The sequence below is a fragment of the Bufo bufo genome, chromosome 5 (assembly GCF_905171765.1).
Source record: "Bufo bufo chromosome 5, aBufBuf1.1, whole genome shotgun sequence".
Classification (NCBI taxonomy): Eukaryota; Metazoa; Chordata; class Amphibia; order Anura; family Bufonidae; genus Bufo; species Bufo bufo.
In genome coordinates, this window is record NC_053393.1 from 131,274,039 (window position 1) to 131,298,748 (window position 24,710).

At 41.0% G+C, this 24,710-nt stretch overlaps 1 protein-coding gene across 1 annotated transcript in view; it reads right to left on the reverse strand.

Moving 5' to 3' along the window:
* Positions 1-24,710, reverse strand: part of RP1 (RP1 axonemal microtubule associated) — a 595,469-nt gene that overhangs the window by 429,522 nt on the left and 141,237 nt on the right. The window contains exons 14-16 of the mRNA XM_040433131.1: positions 19,922-20,098; positions 6,544-6,756; positions 5,590-5,767 (exon numbers count right to left, since the gene is read on the reverse strand). Coding sequence (XP_040289065.1) covers positions 5,590-5,767; positions 6,544-6,756; positions 19,922-20,098 — 568 coding nt within the window. The remainder of the gene's footprint in view (positions 1-5,589; positions 5,768-6,543; positions 6,757-19,921; positions 20,099-24,710) is intronic.

Consider the following 24,710-nt stretch of genomic DNA (forward strand, 5'->3'; position numbering starts at 1 on the left):
GTGTGTTCCTGCACAGTCTGACATTATCCAATCAGTGTTGACAGTGTCAGACTGTGTAGAGACACCCCCCAACTGGTAACATCCATCTGGTCCTTCATTGCAAACGGCTAGTGATAACAGGAATAATAAAGGAATGGCACACTTCTAGTTGGAGAACTGTTCTTTGAGGCAGCTTTACACAGGTTAAAAGAAGGAAGTGCAAAATAAGGAAACCCCATCCCCTTAATGTCTATATGTTCTATGTGATTCCTGTGTCATAGCAAGTATGTACATGCAATATCTACACACAGATATACATGTAAGAAACAGCCCAACGATGTCCCAAGATTCATTAGTCTGTTTAAACTGTGTTAAAGTTGAATGTACAGGTGAAACTCCAAAAATTTGAATATCGTGCAAAAGTTCATTTATTTCAGTAATGCAACTTAAAAGGTGAAACTAATATACACTCACCTAAAGAATTATTTGGAACACCATACTAATACGGTGTTGGACCCCCTTTTGCCTTCAGAACTGTCTTAATTCTACGTGGCATTGATTCAACAAGGTGCTGATAGCATTCTTTAGAAATGTTGGCCCATATTGATAGGATAGCATCTTGCAGTTGATGGAGATTTGAGGGATGCACATCCAGGGCACGAAGCTCCCGTTCCACCACATCCCAAAGATGCTCTATTGGGTTTAGATCTGGTGACTGTGGGGGCCATTTTAGTACAGTGAACTCATTGTCATGTTCAAGAAACCAATTTGAAATGATTCGAGCTTTTTGACATGGTGCATTATCCTGCCGGAAGTAGCCATCAGAGGATGGATACATGTTCTCATTCTGTTTTACGCCAAATTCGGACTCTACCATTTGAATGTTTCAACAGAAATCGAGACTCATCAGACCAGGCAACATTTTTCCAGTCTTCAACAGTCCAATTTTGGTGAGCTCGTGCAAATTGTAGCCTCTTTTTCCTATTTGTAGTGGAGATGAGTGGTACCCGGTGGGGTCTTCTGCTGTTGTAGCCCATCCGTTTCAAGGTTGTGCGTGTTGTGGCTTCACAAATGCTTTGCTGTATACCTCGGTTGTAACGAGTGGTTATTTCAGTCAACGTTGCTCTTCTATCAGCTTGAATCAGTCGGCCCATTCTCCTCTGACCTCTAGCATCCACAAGGCATTTTTGCCCGCAGGACTGCCGCATACTGGATGTTTTTCCCTTTTCACACCATTCTTTGTAAACCGTAGAAATGGTTGTGCGTGAAAATCCCAGTAACTGAGCAGATTGTGAAATACTCAGACCGGCCCGTCTGGCACCAACAACCATGCCATGCTCAAAATTGCTTAAATCACCTTTCTTTCCCATTCTGACATTCAGTTTGGAGTTCAGGAGATTGTCTTGACCAGGACCACCCCCCTAAATGCATTGAAGCAACTGCCATGTGATTGGTTGACTAGATAATTGCATTAATGAGAAATAGAACAGGTGTTCCTAATAATTCTTTAGGTGAGTGTATGTGATAGACTCATTACATGCAAAGCGAGATATTTCAAGCCTTTATTTGTTATAATTTGAATGATTATTTCTTACAGCTTATAAAACCCCAAAGTCACAATCTCAGAAACTTAGAATATTACATGACATCAATAAAAAAAGGATGTTAAATAGAAAAATGTAGGACCTCTGAAAAGCATATTCATGCATATGTACTCAGTACTTGGTTTGGGCCCCTCAATGCGGCGTGGCATAGATGCTATCAGCCTATGGCACTGCTGAGGTGTTATGGAAGACCAGGATGCTTCAATAGCAGCCTTCAGCTCTTCTGCATTGTTCAGTCTCATGTCTCTCATCTTTCTATTGGGAATGCCCCATAGATTCTCTATGGGGTTCAGGTCAGGCGAGTTTGCTGGCCAATGAAGCACAGTAATCCCATGGTCATTGAACCAGGTTTTGCTACTTTTCTCAGTGCGGGCAGGTGCCAAGTCCGGCTGGAAAATGAAGTCACCATCTCCATAAAGCTCGTCTGCGGAAGGAAGCATGAAGTGCCCCAAAATCTCCTGGTAGATGGCTGCGTTGACTCTGGACTTAATGAAGCACAGTGGACCAACACCAGCAGATGACATGGCTCCCCATATCAACACAGACTGTGGAAACTTCAAACTGGACTTCAAGCATCTTGCATTGTGTGCCTCTCGATTCTTCCTCTAGACTCTGGGTCCTTGATTTCCAAATGAGATGCAAAAGTTGCTCTCGTCAGAAAAGAGGACTTTGGACCACTGAGCAACAGACCGGTTCTTTTTTTCTTTAGCCCAGGTAAGACACTTTTGATGTTTGTTGAGAGGCTTGACAAGAGGAATACGACATTTGAAGCCCATGTCCAGGATCTGTCTGTGTGTGTTGGCTCTTGATGCACTACTGTAACTCCATCCTCAGTCCACTCCTTGTCAAAGTCCCCAACACTTTTGAATGCCTTTTCCTGACAATCCTCTCCAGGCTGCGGTCATCCCTGCTGCTTGGGCACCTTTTTCTTTCACACTTGTCCCTTCCACATAACTTTCTATTAATGTGCTTTGATACAGCACTTTGGGAACATCCAACTTTTTTTGCAATTACCATTTGAGGCTTTCCCTGGAGGGTGTCAATGATGGTTTCCTCCACGACTGTCAGGTCAGCAGTCTTTCCCATGATTGTGATTCCTACTGAACCAGACTGAGAGACAATTTAAAGGCTCAGGAACCCTTTGCAGGTGTTATGGATAAATTAGCTTACTAGAGTGTCATACTTTGAGCCTAGAATATTGAACCTTTTCACAATATTCTAATTTTTCGAAGATTGTGAATTTGGGGTTTTCATAAGCTGTAAGCCATAATCATCCAAATTATAACAAATAAAGGCTTGAAATATCTCGCTTTGCATGTAATGAGTCTATCTCATATGTTAGTTTCACCTTTTAATTTGCATTACTGAAAAAAATGAACTTTTACACGATATTCACATTTTTCGACTTTCACCTGTATGTGTTCCTTTGTTTTTGTGATTCTGGTCCTTTAAGACAGCAGGTATTGTAATTGTAATATGATGCTGGAGTGACATGCCCCCAGTGATGTCAGCCTGCCTGTTTGCAGACAGTGTGAGAAGAGAAGCAGGACGAGACCAGACAGGGAGCAGCAGCCATCTTGGCAAGAGAAAAGACAGGTGTCTGTGCTGTATTGAGAGTGTGTGGAGATATTAGAGGACTTTCCAGTGCAGCCAAGCTGTATGGATTTCAGTCTAGAGGTGGACGGAGTATAAAGAGACAGTGCGCTTAGTGGAGCCACGCTGAAAGGACTGTGCCCAGTGGCTAATCAGTGAAACTGACATTGTGGCTTTGTATATTGCCCCCAAAGTTAGAGACTCGCAGTGCTGTTGAGTACCGGACAGTAACTGCAAAACCCCGGCTTACATCACCCCTCGGTGTATGGATTCTGCAGGACTGTCAGTGTGCTGAGTGATACCTGCTGTTGGACTCCACTGCATCCATTTGGTTTCCCTGCCTGCTGAGGAGGATTTCATTGCTTTGGATATTGTGATAACCGTGAGGAGAGGACGCTTCGCTATCAAAGAAAGGAACGTCATTGGGCCCCACCGCACGCTTCTACGGACTGTAAGCGGTCCTACCTGGACCACTGGGAAAAAAGGGGTGCGCACCTAACTGTGAAGTTAGGGTTAGTTAGGGATAGTTTGGGGAATATTGTTCATTCAGTGTCCGTACTGCAGAAGCAGACGCAGTAAAAGTGGAAACTATTGCAGAATCTGCCTTGTATTGTTCATACTATACTGTGTATTTTGTTTGTCCTTCTCCCTGTTCTTTTACCTTTAACTTGCCGTTATTAACCTGTAGTAAAGGCATTTTTCTTGAACTTGACCACTGTGTGTGCGTTCTTTTCTGGTTGCGGAGCCCAAGCCACTTGCCTTGCCCTCGGTTCACATACACACAATATCTACACATTTTTTAATGAATCAGACAGAAAATGTCCTATGTTTTGCATAATCTAAGATAGAAATGTTTTTTCTTTTTTTTTGTAGTAAATTGCAACTTTTCGGTTCTTTTCATTGTAAGGGTACTTTCACACTTGCGTTGTGAAGATCCGGCAGGCAGTTCTGTCACCGGAAACTGCCTGCCGGATCCGGAAATCCGTGTGCAAACGGATAGCATTTGTAGACGGATCCGGATGAGGATCCGTCTAACAAATGCACTGAAACACCGGATCCGTCTCTCTGGTGTCATCCGGAAAAACTGATCTGGTATTTATTTATTTTTTGCATTTTTAAAGGTCTGCGCATGCGCAGACCAGAAAACCGGATCCGTTTTGCCGGAACACTTGGTGCTGGATCCGGCATTAATACATATTAATGGAAAATAATCAGGCAAGAGTTCCCGAATTTGGGACGGAGAAAATACCGTAAGAGTAACTGAACTGAAGACATCCTGATGCATATTGAACGGATTGCTCTCCATTCAGAATGCATTAGGATAAAACTGATCAGTTTTTTTCCGGTATTGAGCCCCTAGGATGGAACTCAATACCGGAAAATTTTAACGCAAATGTGTAATTACCATAGACACATGGATCAATAGTCTGGGACAGGCCAAAGTTATTTTTTGTGCCTGCCCAGTAATCCAGCAGTTTTATGGACATTCCTATAGAGTATGTTTTTTGTCCTTATTTATCATTGGGACATTTGGAAAATCCCCAAAAACTGTCTCGACTGCACTCCACTCCTGACCTGCCACAGCTGTGGCAGGTGAAAATAAGTCAGGATCTGATCGCTTGCCTGTGCTAGAATTAACAAGTGCTGTGTTCCACTTTCATAAATGTGACAAGCAGACCATTACCTTTAGGCTACATTAACACGACCGTATGTGTGCAAATTGCGGATCCGCAAAACACGGATACCAGCCATGTGTGTTACGCATTTTGCGGACCACACATGTCCTGCCCTGATAGAAATGCCTATTCTTGTTTGCGGACAAAAATAGGACATGACCTATCTTTTCATTATAATGAATGAGTCCGCACCCATTCTGCAAAATTGCGGAACTGATGCGGACCCAGAATTACGGTTGAGTGAGACTACACCCTTACACAAAGCACATTTGTGAAGACAAACTTAAATAAACTATGGGACAAATACTTTATATTTAAAACACCTTCATGTTGACTCATGATGCACACATACATTCATTACACATTTATGATCATGACAGCAGTTTGCTCTTAAAGAGGTTCTTTTTCATATTTATGACCTATCCTCAGTAAAAGCGCAGGGTGTAGGACCCCCGCCGACCAGCTGTATCATAAGACGGCGCGTGCAGTGTGCGCATGCCGTCTCCCTTCTCTCTTCCTGCTCTCCGCTGTATGTCTATGGGGCAGCAGCAGCGGACAGGAAGGAAGACGGCACATGAGCACTGCGCGCGCCTTCTCAGCTGATTGGCGGGGGTGCTGGGTGTCGGACCCCCGCCGATCTGATATTGATGACCTATCCTAAGAATAGGTCATCAATATGAAAAGCCCGGAGAACCCCTTTAATCATAGAATAAGATCTGTAATCACATGATACGTACATTTGATAACTTGTGGGTAAAAAACAATGTTTTTCTCTCCTGTGTGTATCATCGGCTTTGCAAACCCATTGGGAAGTAGCCCAATGTATATTCCTTTACTTCTTATGCTTTCTAGTGTCACGGATCCATTTTCATAGTTTTTCTCAACTTTGAATTGGCAGTACTCATCTCCTGTGCCCTGATATAGAACACAGACAAGACAAATTATGGCGACCGTATCACAACAGGAATTCAAATGTTTTAGACATTTTTCAAGAAATGTCCTTTTTTGTCTCCTTTCTGAACGTTAGCAATCACTACAACTTAAGACCTTGTTCACACAATGAAGTTTTGAAGCAATCTTTTTCAGTCAATGCTAAGATTTTTTCCCCCCAAAAAAAGGAGAGGCATAAGCCTTTCCGCTCTTTGGGAAAATAGAAGAATGGCGCCAAAGTGTGCTATGTGGACCTGGCCTTACTCCATTTAGAACCTGAACATTCGGATTGTGAGCGCAACAGGGCTCATGAGGCCATTTCAGTAAAATGTGACAGTTGGATGTGTGCCAGGCCTGAAAATCAGAGAAACAAAGGACGTATTCAAACTTCAATGTGGTTCTAGGTTTTTCCACTTGTGTTATACAGCTAGTAAACAGGGAACTCTAAGGATGCATTTACACGACTTGTATTTTTGGTTCATGTCCGATCCACATTTCTTTGCGGATCACACTCGGACCCATTCATTTCTATGGGGCTTCAAAAAAGCTAATTTATAGAACATGTCCTATTCGTGTCTGTTTCGTGGCAAGAATAGGCATTTTTTACAATGGGGCCTGCAAACACACAAACCGCATCCATATTTTTCAGATCTGCGATTTAAGGACTGCAAAATGGATAAAGTCATGTAAATGCATCCTGAAGAAGAGTTTTTGCAAAACATTAAAACTTTTGAAAAGCATTGAAACTTTAATATACTTACTTCTCCATTACAACTACCATTTTTAATCTGCAGGAACCCTCTAGGATAGGTTACACTTTCAAACATGCACACAGCAGGGCCTGTCTTATGTACCCTCCAGTAGGATTCCACTTTCTGTTTCCCAGCACCGCTGCAGGACCCATCAGATCTCAGACACAAGGCTTGGCTCCAACTAGTGGCTAGCAAGATTACTGCACCGCTGTGGAACATTCCCTGAAATAATAAGTAATAATTAAGGTAAATAATAATGATGATAATAATATTATGTCATTTGGCAGATACTGGGACATTATTGTATTTAATGAAACATGTGTAATGCCCCCAAGTGGCATTACCACTCCTACACTCTGCTTCTATCTGTGTATGCTAATATAATTTCATCTGTGCATTTATTCCAAGTCCTCTACCTTGTGCATTTCCTATTTCTATGCAACTGTATATGTTCATGTAATGTACCTGGTTTACCAGTAGGTGGCAGCAAGCATGGCAGAGATACAGTTAGAGAGAATGGAACCCTTCTTTCCATTCTAATCCTCTCTCTAAGGAAGGGTGGAGACTAGTTTGCTAGAGGTCCCAAGCTAGGTGAAGGTGTGCAGGGCCACGTCTCTTAGGGATGTACCTGAGCCCAAACCAAGCCAGCCAGAGCACCCTAAGCAGGCAGAAGCTTGAAGCCCTTCAGAAGCCAGGAAGAAAGTTCCCTGGTATAATTTAAGAGACAGACTGCAGAAGGAAAGTGCAGCATACAGCAAAAGCTAAGTTATATAGCCAGCCTGTCAAACAGCAGAGCCAGAGAGTGACAGATGTGGCAGAGAGAAGTTTGCCTGCCACAGTTTTGTTCATGCTAAAGCCTGCTGGGAGCCAAGACAAAGTTTGTAAACTGTTTGGAGAAACGTTCATTGAAAGTAAGGCTGCTTTTCAACTTCATCACAAGGTCTGGACTCAATTTTTTCTTCATCCCACAATTAAACTACCCCCTTTGTCTGCTTCATAGCCAACGCCTGGGCTTCCAGCGTATCCTGGTAGGAGCACCATGACACGTGCACAAAACATTAAGGGACATTATAGGCCACCCTATACCACTCGCCCATTCCTACACCTGGGTACCAACCCCATTTATTAAAGGTACTCTGTCCCGTTGTTGCTTCATTGCAACTGGCGTCACAAAACACTTATCTCATCTTAAAGGGACCCCTAGCGGAGCGCTTCTTTGTTGCACATGTACATGCAATCAATTCTTTATATGTGAATATTCCATTCATTGCACACAATGTTCTAAAACCTGAAAAAGGATTATCTCATAGATGCAATATACCTTTATGTTTTTTTATTATTGTCATTATGCTGACGTAGGAAATTGAAAAAAATGTTAGAATGAACCGATTTCATAATACAGGTTCATGAAATCATGATTGGGACATCATAGGACAAGACCAGAGTCGTAACCATAATTCATAAGGCCCTGTAGCAAAATAGGATTGGGCCTTCGCCACCCAGCGTAAGCGAATTAAAATAGCAGCATAATAGCAATAATTATAGGCATCTATAATAGCACCATATATCAGAAAACCCACACCATATCAGTATGCCACTATATTGTTATTCACCACAAAAACGTACAATGAACTTGTACCTGATAGGACCCCCTATAGTTATAGTTATGCCCATGGACACGACTGAAACATCTCAAAGCTTCAAAATCTCAAAACAAGATTGTGACATCATACATTTTTAATATGACATCATAACAAATAATTGTGACATTATTTTAAAATCATAAGTCACGACTATTTGATCATAAGAAATTAATATGACATTATAAGCATAATTGTGATATTGTTAGGTTTTGATTATTACATAATAATCTAATTTGACATCATAATAACATGACTGTGGAATCATAACACTTACTTATGACATCACGGGAAAACGATTATGACGTCTTTGAAAGTGATTGTGATATCATAAGATTTAATAATGGCATCATAACACATGATTGTAGCAAAATAGGATATGGTTAAGACAATATACAACATCATTGTGACATCATAAGACTTAATTGTAAAATAATAAAATGTAAGTATGACATCATAAAAAAATTATTATGACATGATAAGACATGTTTTTGACCCATTAAGACTTGATATTAATATCAGCACCATACAGGCTCAGACAGGGAAAGAGGCCAATCCTCTAGTGGGCCCCTGAGCACAGTACACCTCTAGTGCCCCACCCCTTGCACAATTATACGGGAGACTGACTGCACGACATATAGGTAAGTATCATACAGCAACTCAACCAGCATATGTTCATATAAAACTGGGGGTGGGTTATTTATCAAACTTACCAGTTTATCATTATAGATTCATCAGGTGGCTGAGATGACTTATATTTACAGAGAAGCAAATTTTTTACCTTGACTGGTGGTGGCCTAGGTGTGTTTATCAGCAGGTCTGCTCCAGTCACTGTTATGGGGGGATCTATGGATGGCACTGTTATGGGGGATCTGTGGATGGCACTGTTATGGAGGGGGATCTGTGGATGGCACTGTTATGGAGGGGGATCTGTGGATGGCACTGTTATGGAGGGCGGTCTGTGGATGGCACTGTTATGGAGGGGGATCTGTGGATGGCACTGTTATGGAGGGGGATCTGTGGATGACACTGTTATGGAGGGGGATCTGTGGATGACACTGTTATGGAGGGGGATCTGTGGATGACACTGTTATGGAGGGGGATCTGTGGATAGCACTGTTATGGAGGGGGATCTGTGAATGGCACTGTTATGGAGGGGGATCTGTGGATGACACTGTTATGGGGGATCTGTGGATGAAACTGTTATGGGGGATCTGTGGATGACACATACCTTATATAGCATCTTATGCTATATGTGTCATCCACAGATCCCCCTCCATAACAGTGTTCTGTGGATGACACTATTATGGGGGATCTGTGGATGACACTGTTGTGGGGGATCTGTGGATGACACTGTTATGGGGGATCTGTGGATGGCACTGTTATGGGGGGATATGTGGATGACACTTATGGGGGGGATCTGTGGATGACACTTATGGGGGTATCTGTGGATGACACTGTTATGGAGGGGGATCTGTGGATGACACTGTTATGGAGGGGGATCTATGGATGACACTGTTATGAAGGGGGATCTGCGGATGACACATACCGTATATAGCATCTTATGCTATGTGTCATCCACAGATCCCCCTCCATAACAGTGTCATCCACAGATCCCCCCCATAAGTGTTATCCACAGATCCCCCCCATAAGTGTCCTCCACAGACTCCCCCCATAACATATAGATCCCCCTCCCCGCCGCTCACAGTAGTATACATTTATAAACTGTAATCCGTATCCTGCAGACAGTAACTTTAAATCAGCGCTCATCTCTTTACTACCTTACATTCAGCTACCTCCAGTAACAGGCAGTGCGGGCGGCAACGCTCACTCAATGACGTCATGCGTCTGCGCCGCCTAGTGGGAGGAGCCTGTTACCGGGGCTGAGTCAGTGTAAGATAGTAAAGATATGAGCGCTGATTTAAAGTTAACACACTGACAAAAAAAAGGCTCAGAAACGGCCGGGCCCACCCTGGGTCCGGGCCCCTTACTGGGGTATCGGATTTACCCCCCTGATGGCGGCCCTGGGTATGTTAAAGATAATACAACAGGATCTGTTCATAACGGATGCAGACGGTTGTATTATCAGTAATGGAAGCGATTTTGCTGAACCATGCTGGATCCAGTAAAAACGCTAGTGTGAAAGTAACCTAAGTAGAGATTCTTTGAAAATTATTTTTCAGCTGTTCAGTGTCAGTGAAACACGGATGCAACACGGACAGCAAGAAACAGACACACGGACCCAACACGGATCCTTCACAGACAGCCTTATGGATGCATCACTGACCACCATCTCACTGATTTGAGCACGGACAGGGACGTGCGAATGAGGCTTAACAGTGTGTCTTGTTATAAGATCTAAAGAATCTGCTCTGGAGATAATGGGGCATCAGGACTCTGCGCTAACATCAATTTAGAGACAAAAAAATTGACACTGCTTATCTCCGAACTAATCAAGTGTCCTTTTTACATGGGCAGATTTTTACCCATCACAAGCCCCAATGATACAGCAATTCGATCGACACATTTAAAGTGGACAGATCATTTCCCCATTGTACAGCCACATGAACCGTCATTCTCTGTGTTACAATAGTTCACACGGCTGTTCATTTGCATCATTGTATTATTTGATGTGCTGTTGACAAAAGATAATTTTTCTTCCCACATAAAAGATCCAATCGTCCAACAAAAGAGCATTAATATCGATGTTTCTGCAAAGGCTAGTATTTAATTATTAATGGTAAGACAGGGCTACAATGCCCAAAGACTGTTAATTTCAGGACTGATACTTCTTGAAGCACGATCAGTATAGACTCATCTCCTGTTACACAGTGGCCTCCAAGTGAACTTTGTTCTCCATGTTTTACAGCATACAATAGTTTACTATTAATTATTAACAAAACGACTAAAGAAAGTAAAATAATGTCGGTAATAAGTTTTATTTTATATATTATCAAGCAATGTGTTGGTGCTATAAGGAAAGTTCTTCATTATACAGTGGTACAGTTTGCAAACCCTTCAGAATTTCTTTATTTCTGCATAAATTTGACCTAAAACTACATCAGATTTTCACACACGCTATAAACATACATAAAGATAACCAAATCAAACAAGTCAAAAATATTTAACTTGGTCATTTATTTATTGAGGAAAATGATCCAGTATGGCTACATGCACACAACAGTTGTTTTTTGCGTTCCGCAAATAGCGGATCCGTGTTCCTGTTTTTCTTACATCTGTTCTGTTTGTCTGCAAATTTTGTAGGTTGTGTTTCGGTGTGTCTTCAGTTTTTTTTTGCGGTCCGCAAAAAAAACCTGAAGGCTGTAATTCTTGAAATTTAATATATACATGTTTCCCAGCAAGCATCCGCAAAAAAACGGATGCGGATGACATATTGATGGCTTCCGTTGATCATCCGCATTTTTTTGCAAAACGTTTATTGTGGACAAGAATAGGACATGCAATACTTTTTTTGCGGACGGGAAACACGGACAGCGGACGCGGAAAAGAAATGGATGAGTCCACCGCATTTTTAACGGATCCATAGAAATGAATGGGAAACCATCCTATCCACACAAAAAAAAGAACGGAGGCCGCAAAAAACACTGCCGTGTGCATGTAGCCTATCTCATGTCTTTGAGTGGAAAAAGTATGTGAACCTTTACGATCAGCAAATAATTTGAAGGTGAAATTAGAGTCAGGTGTTTTCAATTAATTTGCTGACAATCGGGTGGAACTGGGCAACCTGTTTTATTTAAAGAACAGGGATCTATCAAAGTCTAATCTTCACAACACATTTATGCAAGTGTATCATGGCATGAACAAAGGAGATTTCTGAGGACCACAGAAGAAGAGTCGTTGATGCTCATCAGGCTGAAAAAGGTTATAAAACCATCTCTAAAGAGTTTGGACTCCACCAATCCAATGTCAAACAGATGGTGTAGAAATGGAGAAAATCCAAGACCATTATTACCCTCCTTAGTAGAGGCCAACCAGAAAAGATCATGCCAAGCAAGGTGTGTAATAGTCTTTAAGGTCACAAAGGAGCCCAAGGTAAACTCAAAGCAACTAAAGCCCTTTCTCACATTAGCTAATGTTATTGTTTATGAATCCTCCCTCAGGAGGACAATGGTGTGCATGGGGGGATAGCAAAGAGAAAGCTGATGCTCTCCAAAATGATCATTGCTGCCCATCTGCAGTTTGCTAAAATAAAAATAAAAAAGGAATAAAGCATCCCTAGTCCAAGTATAGATAATTTCGGTGCACAACCTTTGTGATGTCTGGTCCAAATTGACTCCTTGTACAACAAAAAAAATATAAAGAAATACAGCACTTGTCTTGCAAAAATGAAAAAAGTGAGATGTTTATTCCATTAGCAGCAATCCAGTAGATGCAATGTTTTGGCTAGACATTACACATCTTTAGGCATGCTTGAAGAAGACTATGTCTAGCCAAAAGGTTGCATCTACTGGATTGCTGCTAATGGAATAAACTTTTTTCAGTTTTTCAACACGTTTTGCCTTTCTGTCTATTTCTTGCAGTTTGCTTAAGATCAGCTGGACAAGCAGAAGGCTATTAGAACAATGTTATGTAGACTGATGAGTCCAAAAAAAGAAATATGGTTTTAATGAAAAGCTTTATGTTTGTAGAAAGGAAAACACTGCATTCCAGGATAAAAGCTATACCATCTGTAAAACGTAATGGTGGTAGTATCATGGTTTGGGTCTGTTTTGCTGGAATTCATTTATGGAACAATGAATCCTAAATTAGACCAGCAAATTCTAAAGAAAAATGTCAGGGTATCTGTCCAGAAGCTGAATCTCAAGAGAATGTCTGTTATGCAAAGGGGGTCATTTACTAACCGGAAATATTCCTATATTAGGTGTAATTCTGGTGCAGATTACAGCACATAGATCCGTTGCGCTGCAATTGGTGACTTTTCTCGGCTTTAACCAAGTCTAGAAAAGTGGTTGTGGTGTGGGCAGGGAAGGGCACGAGCCAGCAGGTCCATCTCATTTAGAGCGGGTTCCCATTGGCGTTATGGAATTCCATTATAGGTTCTGTTATAACAGAGTTATAACAGAATTCTAGGGTGGCATGCAAAATGGAAGCCTTTAAGAGGCTTTCCACATTGCTCCGTCCTAATACATGTCTATGGGGACAAATAACGGTTCCGTTTGGTTCCGTTATACATGACAGGGGCTATTTTTTCTGTCATGTATAAAGGAACCAAACAAAACTGTTATTTGTCCCCATAGACATGTATTAGGACGGAGCAAAACAGAATGCCTCTAAAAGGCTTCCGTTTTGCATTCCGTCCTAGAATTCTGTTATATTTCGTTATAACTCTGTTATAACAGAACCTATAACTGAATTCCATAATGCCAATGAGAATCCGTCCTTACCATTTTCTACGCCTGGTTTGCTGTCTTACATTTAGAAGCGGCGGTGGGTGCTCTGAAGTTATGTAGAGGCCAGCTCATCTACACCTCTACATAACTCCAGTGGATCCACCGCCAGCTATAGCGAATATTAAGACCGGCGTCTAAAGACTCTAAGCAAACAAGTCATTCTACCAAAGAATAGTTAAAGAGGACCTTTCATCTGTTTAGCCCTAGTCTAATTAGGGTTTTACCTTATAGGGCGGCCCACACTGATGCCATCACACTTTCTATTTTTTTCAAAGTTCGTCCGCTGTTGTCCCCCGTTGATTTCAGCGCCTTATATTCTAATTAGCCGACTTAGTTATACTAGGTGGAGACTGGAGCGGTTCTCTTCTCCCCCCCCTGTGAGTGCATCCAGAGCGCACCGCTCATAGCCAGGGAGAATGAGCTCTGATTGGATGCGCTCACAGCCAGGGAGAAGAGAACCGCTCCAGTCTCCGCCTAGTATAACCAAGTCGGCTAATTAGAATATAAGGCGCCGAAATCAACGGGGGACAACAGTGGACGAACTTTGAAAAAAAGAAAAAAAAGTGCGATGACATAAGTGGGGGCCATCCTATAAGGTAAGACCCTAATTAGACTAGGGTTAAACAGAAGAAAGGTCCACTTTTAAGCAGAATAAAGTTTTGGAATGGCCAAGTAAAAGTCCTGATCCTAATCCAATAAAATTGTTGTGGAAGAACCTCAAATCAGCCGTTCATGGGAGGAAACCCACTAACAAAACAAAGCTGCAGCTGTTTTGTACAGTGGAATGGGCTGAAATTCCCCCAAGACAATGTGCAGGACTAATCAACAACTATTGGAAATGTTTATTTGCAGTTATTGCTATTCAAGATGGTCACACCACATAGTGAAAGTATAGGTTCATGTACTTTTTTCACTCACAGACATGTGATATTGGATTATTTTTCTCAATAAATAAATGGCCACGACTATTATTTTTGACATGTTTGCTTGATTTGGTTTTCGTTATCTACTTTTAGGACTTATGTGAAAATCTGATGTAATTTTAGGTCAAATGTATGCAGAAACTTCTGAAGTGTTCAGAAACTTTCAAGAACCCCTGTCTTACTGTTTATACCGTTAGAACGTTTTTCAGTATAGTTAGTGTTAACATTGTTATGTACTGCATTTGATGTATGGATATATGTATAAAGCTACTTTTACACTAGCGGAGAAAAAAACGCTTCCGTTTTGTCCCCATTCATTGTCAATAGGGACAAAACGTAACTGAACAGAACGAAATGCTCCAAAATTAATTTCGTTCCGTTTGGTTGTATTCCCATACTGGACAGCAAACCGCAGAAGACTGCGGTTTTCTTTCCATCATGGGATGTGGAGCAAAACGCTGACGTCAATGGGGATGGATCCGTTTTCTCAGACACAATAGAAAACTGATCTGTCCGACATTGACTTTCAATGGTGTTCATGATGGATCCGTCCTTGCTATGTTAAAGATAATACAACCGGATCCATTCTTAACGGATGCAGACGGTTGTATTATCAGTAACGGAAGTGTTTTTGCTGATACCTGCCGGGTCCAGCAAAAACGCTAGTGTGAAAGTAGTCTAAGTTAATATATATATATATATATATATATATATATACAGTACAGACCAAAAGTTTGGACACACCTTCTCATTCAAAGAGTTTTCTTTATTTTCATGACTATGAAGGCATCAAAACTATGAATTAACACATGTGGAATTATATACATAACAAACAAGTGTGAAACAACTGAAAATATGTCATATTCTAGGTTCTTCAAAGCAGCCACCTTTTGCTTTGATTACTGCTTAGTACACTCTTGGCATTCTCTTGATGAGCTTCAAGAGGTAGTCCCCTGAAATGGTCTTCCAACAGTCTTGAAGGAGTTCCCAGAGATGCTTAGCACTTGTTGGCCCTTTTGCCTTCACTCTGCGGTCCAGCTCACCCCAAACCATCTCGATTGGGTTCAGGTCCGGTGACTGTGGAGGCCAGGTCATCTGGCGCAGCACCCCATCACTCTCCTTCATGGTCAAATAGCCCTTACTTTCAAAGTTTTCCCAATTTTTCGGCTGACTGACCTTCATTTCTTAAAGTAATGATGGCCACTCGTTTTTCTTTACTTAGCTGCTTTTTTCTTGCCATAATACAAATTCTAACAGTCTATTCAGTGGGACTATCAGCTGTGTATCCACCTGACTTCTCCTCAACGCAACTGATGGTCCCAACCCCATTTATAAGGCAAGAAATCCCACTTATTAAACCTGACAGGGCACACCTGGGAAGTGAAAACCATTTCAGGGGACTACCTCTTGAAGCTCATCAAGAGAATGCCAAGAGTGTGCAAAGCAGTAATCAAAGCAAAAGGTGGCTACTTTGAAGAACCTAGAGAACCTAAAGAAAACTCTTTGAATGAGAAGGTGTGTCCAAACTTTTGGTCTGTACTGTATATATTATTTCATATTACTTTTATATTAGGTTTTTTGTAGTCATCTCACTATGTTCCTATGCAAGTTTTAGGGGATTATCAGAAAAAAGCAAAACATTAAAATTCCCACATATTATCCCACTGTGATATTATCACAGGAGAGGGGAACCACACACACAAGAGACTCTACAGTGACATGATCACAATAGAACACAGCCTATAAATGCATACACTGTTGTGACTTTATTTCAATACAGTGAACAATTTGAAATCATCACAATACTGCACAGCCTATTAGTTCACACACTATTGGAACATTATCACAACAGAGAGCAAACAAGAAAAAACTAAATACTATTGTGACATCTTCATAAGAGAACACAGACCACAAATACACATACATACCAGTAACATATCACAATAGAATAAAGCCTTTACCTATAAACAAGCGGTATTGTGATATCATCACATTACAGCATACATAACAGAGCAAATTTTAATAATTCACATATCCCTAATCATGAGGATAATAAAGGAGGTAAATGTCACCATAATTGTATTTATTTAAATACTGTACATCAAACATTCCCTACTAATTCTTTGTATAACATATTATTATACACAGAGTTCCAAATCCTTTACCTTTACATAGCCATAAAGCTACACGATACAATCCAGGCTCTTCACAGCTGCTAACAGGCATTTCTCACAGCAAAAAGGTTAAAAGATATGTAGAAAGCTCCCTCTAGTGGTATGTGGCAGACGGCATTGGAGATCATCAATATGGGCACCAGGCTAATGGTGTTAATTACCATTGGTCTGGTGCTATACCTTTAAGGCGGCAACACTACGAGTTAGTAGTGGCCGAATCGTTGCATATAACACATAACAGAATAAAACCTGCATGGAATTCAGATCATGCTATGCATATTCACATTTCAATCTGTTGATGCTGTCAAAAATGCAAAGCAACTATGATACGTCGTTATATATTTCAGCGCTGCAGTCCAAACTGTGACGTGGGTAGGTCTCACACTATAAAAGCAATAAAGTCAATCAGACTACGCTGCTGTACACCAATATGAATCTCCTCGTTGCTCACAACGGGCTATTTTTCTCTGGACATTGAAAACACCATCCAGCTCCCCAGGAAAGCGTCTCTCCTCTTCCGGACACTCCTATAGGGATCAAGGATTGGCCGCAATAGTGAAGTATTGTCAGACTCCGTGAATATTAAAAGGTTTTATTCTACTTACAAACGCATTATTCTTAAAAGCATATCAAGTCATAAAACTGCATGCACATCCATGCCCAACCGGGGTTTCGCTCACGCACTTCTTAAACTCTTACATCAGGATTAAACTCTTATATCAGATTTGATCACATAGACTGAGCAGAGTCGCCCATGAAGAAACGCGTGAGCGAAACCCGGGTCGGGCGTGGATGTGCATGAGTTTTTTATGACTTGATATGCTTTTAACAAGAATGCGTTTGTAAGTAGAATAAAACCTTTTAATATTCACGGAGTCGGACAATACTTCACTATTGTGGCGAATCCTTGATCCCTATAGGAGTGTCCGGAATAGGAGAGACGCTTTCCTGGGGAGCTGGATGGTGTTTTCAATGTCCAGAGAAAAATAGCCCGTTGTGAGCGACGAGGAGGTTCATTTTGGTGTACAGCAGCGTGGTCTGATTGATTTTATTATCAATCTGTTAAAACTGTTGAGGAAATTCCATTAATTTCACTGTTTGCAATTCATTGGGATTTTGCCACAGATAATATGCTGAGGATCCGCAAAAAATATTCACCATGTCTTGTCTTGAGACTTCATGAAGTAATAACTTCGGCTCATCGGAGCCAATACATTCTAATACTGTACGGAGCGCTTGCTCCGTACAGTATTAGAACAAAGTTTTATGCGAATAGACTTCGGATGTTTCATTCGAAGTCGATTCGTTAATCCCTAATTGTGACATCACAATAAAACACTGTCTATAAATATAACCTATTGATATACAAACTATTGTAACGTCATCATGAAATACTGTCACCCATAAATACTGTACTGACATACTATGGTGGCATCATCTTAACAAGTCACATGCTGTAAATATAATTTCTATACAACTCTTTAAAATGGAGCAAATGATCTAAAGCTTTTTTTCTTTCCAAGAATGCATTTAAGAATCTTACCACTACTGATTCAAACATCCATCATTTACAATTTTTTATATTCTCAATATGTCTAGTTTTAGAGTAACTAGAAATAATCTGAATTCACTATAATCATGGCTTTCTACGTTTCTTTCTTTTCTATTCACTATTGGACTAAAGGTCCAGTTCACTTCACACAGCACTAATGCTTTCTGATTAAAGCAAAGGTTCATATACCATATGCGTGACCTGTGCAGCTGCCAGAAGAGGTCTGGTAACTTAAAGTGGCCATCTTCACCTTTGGGGCTAAAAATATATTTTTTAATTTGGTCTTTATTAAAAATATGGCTTCCTTTTTTCTGTACAGAGCTGACATGCTCTAGTAGCACCCTTTGGATTTTCTATCTTTTCCGTCAGACCAGGAGCAGACGGGCTCCTTATCTCTGCTCTTTGACCTCCTAAACACTCATTATAGCTCAGTTCTTATCTTACTGAAAAGAATGTGGCTTAAGTAAGTGTTTATGACCTCTTAGTAGTTTAGAAATAAGGCTTATTAGCTGACCGGCACAAAGTGAAAGTGAAAGTACCAGTCACACAGTTAAAAAAAACAGTTAACCCTGTGTGACAGAACTGCTTAATATTTTTAATAAAGGCCAATTGAAAAAATAAATTTTTGCCAAAAATGAGCAACATACAATCATTAAAAAAAATTGCCTCCAAAAGTGTACATAGCCTTTAATAGTGGCCCCATGCCAGCATAAAATACTGATGCCCGTGTCACCATATTCAACTGTATGGCTGTTCTAAGGATGGTGGTATAGTTGAATTTTGGAGGGCAAGTGTGAATGCCAGCCAGGGGCAAAAATACCTAATGCTCTGAGCATTAATTAATGCTGAGAGCATCAGATTGTTATGTACTCAGCCAGCAGCAATGAAGAGGGCTCAGGCGGCCCCCTGGGCATCAGCCCATCGGGAAATTTCCCCATAGGGTTTATAACCGGTCTGCCCTGGCAGCTGCAATAGGTATGTGGTCCCACTGCCCCTCCAAAACACAGCAAATGGGCTAATGCATTCTATAGGTCACACTTACCGGTGGATTGTTAGAGACACATGAGGGGGCGCTCTGTGATGAGCTATTGAAAACTAAGGGGACCCACGTGTGGGTCATCTGTTGTCTGTGTCAGTCCCTGGAACATTGATTACACCTATTTGTAAGGCTGAGTTCACATTGCATTTTAGCCCTTCACAAGGCTTTCTGTATGGGGTATATCAGAATAGATGAAAGCGGTATTCAGACATATACCGCATTGGTTACATTCAGTTTAATAGTTTTTTCAGAGTCCAAATAATTTATCTTTGGACTCCATTTGACCTATTTTCGTACCTTTCTGGCTTTTTTGCCAGACAGAATAGAGTAGTCTACCAAGCAATTCTACCCAGAGAAAAAGCTGGAAGCAAACGGAACGCATGTCAAATGTAGTCCAAAGGTGAATGAAACCATTGGGGTATATGTCTGAATACGGTTTTCGGGTATTCTGATGCATATTCCGGACAGAAAACCCTGTGGAATGTGAACCCAGCCTTTTTCAGACCTTAGGGTCATGACAAAAGTCTTAACCTGTGTAGCCACATTTATTTAGATCTGAAGCTTAAAATTAATTAATATGAATTAACACCACTGAAGACCAACTAAACTAACACAGCATTAGAGAAGAGGGGAGGGGGCATAACGCACCTTAACATGTACGGAGAATTCTTTAGCAATGTCTGCATAGCCTCTGGTGTCATCCCTAGCTGGTTCACCATCACTGTTAAAGGAAATAGTCATCCCTGGTATTCTGGTAGATTCTAGAGTAACACACCGGTTCGGCTGAATATGAAGCTGAAGCTCGCACAGAATGCCGCTATTGTCCTAGGGAAAAAAAACAGCATAGGAAGTAAAAGAAAACCTTTCACAACTGTGTGATAACAAATTGATAGATACACAGTAATAGTTTTTTACTATAGTCTACTGTTTTGTATAAATAAACATATTCAGTCTTTGAATGTAATGAAGACTTCCTATTAACTGACAGCAAGTAGAGATCCTGAAAACATTAAGGAACAACATTGAAATGGAAACAGCAAGAAGATCAAGCCATAAAGTTTATGCAAATCAAGGAAGCAGCATGTGTAAGATCTGCAAATGATCACATTTTCAAGCACCTAGCTCCAATCTGTGGCATGTGGGAAGGGTATAAAAGCCAGATTAAAAGCAAAGTTTTTTTTAACTACATGAAACCTAATAAATTGGATCAAGATCTCAGCAATTCAAGCTGTTCAAGGTTGTGTGTCCTGCTTGTTGGGAGAACAACAACAAACTGGAATGACAGCAAGAGGTGCACAGAGGCGAACCTATGCACGGACGGATTGGCGCGTAGTGATCCATTCTGTACTGCAAGTGAAATTGGATGTCCAATGGATTCCCAGAAACATAGCAATGGAGGCTGGAATGGAGGCCTATCCTCTTCAGCGATAAGTCCTGTTTTAGTCTCGGACACAATGATAGCCGGAGATTGGTCTGGAGACCACATGGGCAATGCCATGAAGAGGCCTTCGCAAGGTAGAGTCACACCAGTCCTACTCCAGGGTTTATGGTTTGGGGTGGCATAATGTAGCCCGACATCTAGTCTTAATTTCAGTTACACTAAGAGCTCGGCGTTACATTGATTTGGTCATGAAACTAGTGGTACTGCTATTTCTCCAGAGTGTCCAGTAGGTGTTTTTCAATAGGACAACGCCAGGCCGCATGTTGGTTGTACTACTGTTAGTGTAATTGAAAAGTGTGATTGCCTTAAAAGATAACTTTTAATAGTCAATGGTTAAAATAGTAGGCCTAATAGTTTAATTAGAGACTACATACATTAGTAGTCATACACCACCAAATGAAAAAGGTAGAGAAGAGAAGCAGGTGTGAAATGTAAACACTTGCTAGGAGGGTGAGTTTACGAAACATAGGGATACAGATAAAGAGGTAGACAGATGCTGGGTCTCTTCCCCTAGTATATCCCTAAGTTCTAACTCAGGATGATGCCCTCACTATATGTCCCTTAGTGTCCCTTCCAGGCAATAACAGTGACTGCCCAGCTTCGTCAGAAATGCAAAGGTATCACACATCCAAGGACATACAAATCATATAGTACCAAACAAAAACATAGGCCCGATGCGTTTCACTGGTAGTCAGCCAGGTCATCAGGGGACCTATATGCAAAACAAAACAGAATACACACATATACACAATTAGAGAAGTATCCAATCCACGGCGCTTCCAAGTGTGTTGGGGTCAGCCATGGAAGGAACAGTATTGTGAAAAAAACTGGTACTTAGCTTCTCTATGTGCAGCGATTCAGGGTCCACTCCTCCTGCGTATGGCAGTGATGGCAGTGAGTGCCCGTGCTGGTGTTCTTTTAAACCAGCGCGGGCCTAGATAGATCCGCCCCCCAAAAAATCACATGCTCCGATCACGCGGGTCGTGACGTCACTGGTCACGAGTGCGCCGCGTTACGAAGAGGAGTCACATGATCGGGACTCAGACTAGAGGTGTGTCCGTGTAGCCTCATGTCCGTCCCCTACAATTAGGTGGCGGTGATTCGGACAGCATTAACCACCTCAGCTCCCCTAGCTTAAACCCCCTTAATGACCAGACCACTTTTTACAATTCTGCACTACACTCCTTTCACGGTTTATTGCTCGGTCATACAACTTACCACCCAAATGAATTTTACCTCCTTTTCTTCTCACTAATAGAGCTTTCATTCGGTGGTATTTTATTGCTGCTGACATTTTAACTTTTTTTTAATATTAATCGAAATTGACCGAAATTTTTGCAAAAAAATTTCATTTTTCACTTTCTGGTGTAAAATTTTTTCAAATATAACTACATTTCTATATACATTTTTCTCTAAATTTATTGTTCTACATGTCTTTGATAAAAAAAAAAATGCAATAAGTGTATATTTATTGGTTTGGGTAAAAGTTATAGCGTTTAGAAACTATGGTGCAAAAATGTGAATTTACGCACTTTGACTTTCTGAGCACCTGTCATGTTTCCTGAGGTTCTACAATGCCCAGACAGTAGAAAGACCCCACAAATGACCCCATTTCGGAAAGTAGACACCCTAAGGTATTCGCTGATGGGCATAGTGACTTCATGGAAGTTTTTATTTTTTGTCACAAGTTAGCGGAAAATGATTTTTTTATTTTTTTCTTACAAAGTCTCATATTCCACTAACTTGTGACAAAAAATAAAATTTTACATGAACTCACCATACCCCTCACGGAATACCTTGGGGTGTCTTCTTTCTAAAATGGGGTCACTTGTGGGGTATTTATACTGCCATTGCATTTTAGGGGCCCTAAAGCGTGAGAAGTAGTTTGGAATCCAAATGCGTAAAAAATGCCCTGTGAAATCGTTAAGATTCTCATTGGAATTTGGGCCCCTTTGAGCACCTAGGCTGCAAAAAAGTGTCACACATGTGGTATTGCCGTACTCAGAAGAAGTAGGGCAATGTGTTTTGAGGTGTCTTTTTACATATACCCATGCTGGGTGAGATAAATATCTCTGTAAAAGACAACTTTTCCCATTTTTCTATACAAAGTTCTCATTTTACAGAGATATTTCTCACACACAGTATTGGTATATGTAAAAATACACCCCAAAACACATTGCCCTACTTCTCCTGAGTACGGCGATACCACATGTGTGACACTTTTTTGCAGCCTAGGTGCGTAAAGGGGCCCAAATTCCAATGAGAATCTTTAGAATTTCACAGGGCATTTTTTGCGCATTTGGATTCCAAACTACTTCTCACGCTTTAGGGCCCCTAAAATGCCAGGGCAGTATAAATACCCCACAAGTGACCCCATTTTGGAAAGAAGACACCCCAAGGTATTCCGTGAGGGGCATGGAAAGTTCCTAGAATATTTTTTTTTTGGCACAAGTTAGCGGAAAATGATTTTTTTTCTTATTTTTTTCTTACAAAGTCTCATATTCCACTAACTTGTGACAAAAAATTTTATTTTACATGAACTCACCATGCTCCTCACGAAATACCTTGCGGTGTCTTATTTCCAAAATGGGGTCACTTGTGGGGTTTTTATACTGCCCTGGCATTTTAGGGGCCCTAAATCGTGAAAAGAAGTCTGGAATATAAATGTCTAAAAAATTTAAGCATTTGGATTCCGTGAGGGGTATGGTGAGTTTATGTGAGATTTTATTTTTTGTCACAATTTAGTAGAATATGAGACTTTGTAAGAAAAAAAAAATATATATCAATTTCCGCTAACTTGTGCCAAAAAAAAAAAAATCTTCTATGAACTCGCCATGCCCCTCAAAAGTGATCTTTACAGGGAGTGCAGAATTATTAGGCAAGTTGTATTTTTGAGGATTAATTTTATTATTGAACAACAACATGTTCTCAATGAACCAAAAAATCTCATTAATATCAAAGCTGAATATTTTTGGAAGTAGTTTTTAGTTTGTTTTTAGTTTTAGCTATTTTAGGGGGATATCTGTGTGTGCAGGTGACTATTACTGTGCATAATTATTAGGCAACTTAACAAAAAACAAATATATACCCATTTCAATTATTTATTTTTACCAGTGAAAACAATATAACATCTCAACATTCACAAATATACATTTCTGACATTCAAAAACAAAACAAAAACAAATCAGTGACCAATATAGCCACCTTTCTTTGCAAGGACACTCAAAAGCCTGCCATCCATGGATTCTGTCAGTGTTTTGATCTGTTCACCATCAACATTGCGTGCAGCAGCAACCACAGCCTCCCAGACACTGTTCAGAGAGGTGTACTGTTTTCCCTCCTTGTAAATCTCACATTTGATGATGGACCACAGGTTCTCAATGGGGTTCAGATCAGGTGAACAAGGAGGCCATGTCATTAGATTTTCTTCTTTTATACCCTTTCTTGCCAGCCACGCTGTGGAGTACTTGGACGCGTGTGATGGAGCATTGTCCTGCATGAAAATCATGTTTTTCTTGAAGGATGCAGACTTCTTCCTGTACCACTGCTTGAAGAAGGTGTCTTCCAGAAACTGGCAGTAGGACTGGGAGTTGAGCTTGACTCCATCCTCAACCAGAAAAGGCCCCACAAGCTCATCTTTGATGATACCAGCCCAAACCAGTACTCCACCTCCACCTTGCTGGCGTCTGAGTCGGACTGGAGCTCTCTGCCCTTTACCAATCCAGCCACGGGCCCATCCATCTGGCCCATCAAGACTCACTCTCATTTCATCAGTCCATAAAACCTTAGAAAAATCAGTCTTGAGATATTTCTTGGCCCAGTCTTGACGTTTCAGCTTGTGTGTCTTGTTCAGTGGTGGTCGTCTTTCAGCCTTTCTTACCTTGGCCATGTCTCTGAGTATTGCACACCTTGTGCTTTTGGGCACTCCAGTGATGTTGCAGCTCTGAAATATGGCCAAACTGGTGGCAAGTGGCATCTTGGCAGCTGCACGCTTGA